The sequence below is a fragment of the Myotis davidii genome, unplaced genomic scaffold (assembly GCF_000327345.1).
Source record: "Myotis davidii unplaced genomic scaffold, ASM32734v1 scaffold2130, whole genome shotgun sequence".
NCBI classification, from domain to species: Eukaryota; Metazoa; Chordata; class Mammalia; order Chiroptera; family Vespertilionidae; genus Myotis; species Myotis davidii.
This window is the reverse complement of record NW_006282092.1, coordinates 41,203-43,188: the sequence shown is the minus strand read 5'-3', so window position 1 is coordinate 43,188 and position 1,986 is coordinate 41,203. Positions and strand designations below refer to the sequence as shown.

The 1,986-nt window shown below is 48.4% G+C and overlaps 1 protein-coding gene across 1 annotated transcript in view; it reads right to left on the bottom strand.

Annotated features, from left to right (window-relative positions):
* Positions 1-1,040: 1,040 nt before the first annotated feature.
* LOC107183466 (putative V-set and immunoglobulin domain-containing-like protein IGHV4OR15-8) overlaps positions 1,041-1,986 on the bottom strand; it is a 4,959-nt gene continuing 4,013 nt past the window's right edge. The window contains exon 3 of the mRNA XM_015565547.1: positions 1,041-1,332. Within this exon, the coding sequence (XP_015421033.1) occupies positions 1,132-1,332 (201 nt within the window). The 3' untranslated portion in view covers positions 1,041-1,131. The remainder of the gene's footprint in view (positions 1,333-1,986) is intronic.

Genomic DNA, 1,986 nt, shown 5'->3' with positions numbered 1-1,986 from the left:
AGAAATCATGGGGGAGACAGGTGGAAACTTCCCTTTAGTGGAGTACCCCCCGCCCCCCAAATCTCAGTTCTGCTGCTTTTTATTCATTTGAATACACATGTGCACTTTAAGAATGCAAACAGGCATGTCAGGGCCAGCCTGACAGGTTCAACAGGGCTGAGTTTCCACACGGGGAAGAAATGTGTATGAATGTATGTTGTAAATGCAGAAAAGACATGTTGATGTAAGAAATATCTAAACATATAGTTAATGTTTGATAAGATTTTATTGGAACCAAACGAAGGAGAACTGCTGGGGAGCAAGACCTCCCATCCTTGGAAGAATAACCATTTACAGCTGCATTTGTGCATTTGAAGCTAAGGAGGGAAGGTGAGGAGTGACATGGAGGTGGGAGAGAGGAGGGCAGGGACTGGATGCCAGGATAGTGTTCTCCCCTAAAAATTCCTCTGTCATATAGGGAACACATACAACTTAACAAAAGGAAGACAACAACACAATTGAAAAATAGGAAAAGGGCCTAATAGGTAAGTCTCCAAAGTAGACACACAGATGGCCAGAATGTGCTCTCCTGAGGGTGGTCATGCTGATGTCAAAGGTGTGTTTCCCAGATGCACAGGAACAATGGACGGGGTGCTTAAGGCAAAGATGAGCCTTTTAGTAAAGAAGTCATAGGCCTGGATGTGCCCACCCACAGGCCTGCCCAGGTAGGATGTGTGATCAGAGCCCCTGTGAGGGTTCTGTCAGTCACTGAGTTTTGTCAGATTTAGGACAGAGCCCCCTTTTTGTTCACAAATACAATCCCTAAAACTAGACATAGGAAAGGGCTTTCTGTGACTCAGTGGCTGAGCCTCAGGTCAAAACTCTTTTAAGACAGAGCAGGAAATGGTATTTTTGCTCAACTCTCCACCTGCTCCTGGTCCTGGCCCATTCCTGATCCTGAGCACCATCTGCTGTCAGGGATGCTCCCTGCAGCCCAGCCCTGCTGTCTCCTCAGGGAGGTTAGTGTCTGGCCTCACACTGACTTCCCCTCACTGTGTGTCTTGCACAGTAATACACTGCCGTGTCCTCGGTGCTTATGGAGCTCAGCTGCAGGGAGAACTGGTTCTTGGACGCGTCTCTGGAGATGGAGGTTCAGCTCTTAAGGGAGGGGTTGTAGTAAGTGTCTCCATCATACCAGATATTATCCATCCACTCCAGCCCTTTCCCTGGAGGCTGACGTATCCAGCTCCAGGCATAAACACTGGTTGTGATGGAGAATCCAGAGACAGAGCAGGTGAGCGAGCGGGTCTGCGAGGGCGTCACCAGTCCTGGGCCCGACTCCTGCAGCTGCACCTGGCACAAGACACCTGGGACAGAGAGAACACAGTGAGTACTGGGCTCCGATGCAGGGTCCACAGCTCCTCACGTCTAAGCCTTGAGTCACTCACATCTGGGAGCTGACAGCAGGAAAAGGAAGAGCCACATGGGAGTCATGTCTTGCAGGTTGAGGTCCTCGTCCCCAGAAAGTATTCTCCAGGGTGAGGAGGCCCTGAATTTAAGAGGATGCAAACTTTGTGTGCGTGTCTGGTGGCCGTGTGGGCATTTGCATATGGGAGGTGTCTGCACATACAAAGGGCAAGAGGTGAGGGAGGTCCTGGTCTCTGGGGCTTCTCCTGGAAGGAGGGGCTGACTGTGCCCCCGGAGAACCAGGCGCTCCTTGGGGTCCTGGTCACCGTGCCCAGGGACCTCTCCTTTTACACCAGGGGCCATGCTGTAGGAGGTGGTCAGGAAGTAGGATATAGGATCAATCAGTGACTCCTTAAGGTAAAAATCAATGTGTCTCTGCTCCCCTTATATAGATATATATTGATAAGATATAGATATTGATTTAGATATATGTATAGCTAAACTATAGATATATTTATAGATATATAGTATTGATACAGAGATTATTTTCTTTACCTTTACTTGAGGATATTTTCATTGATTTTTCGAAAAATGCAAAGT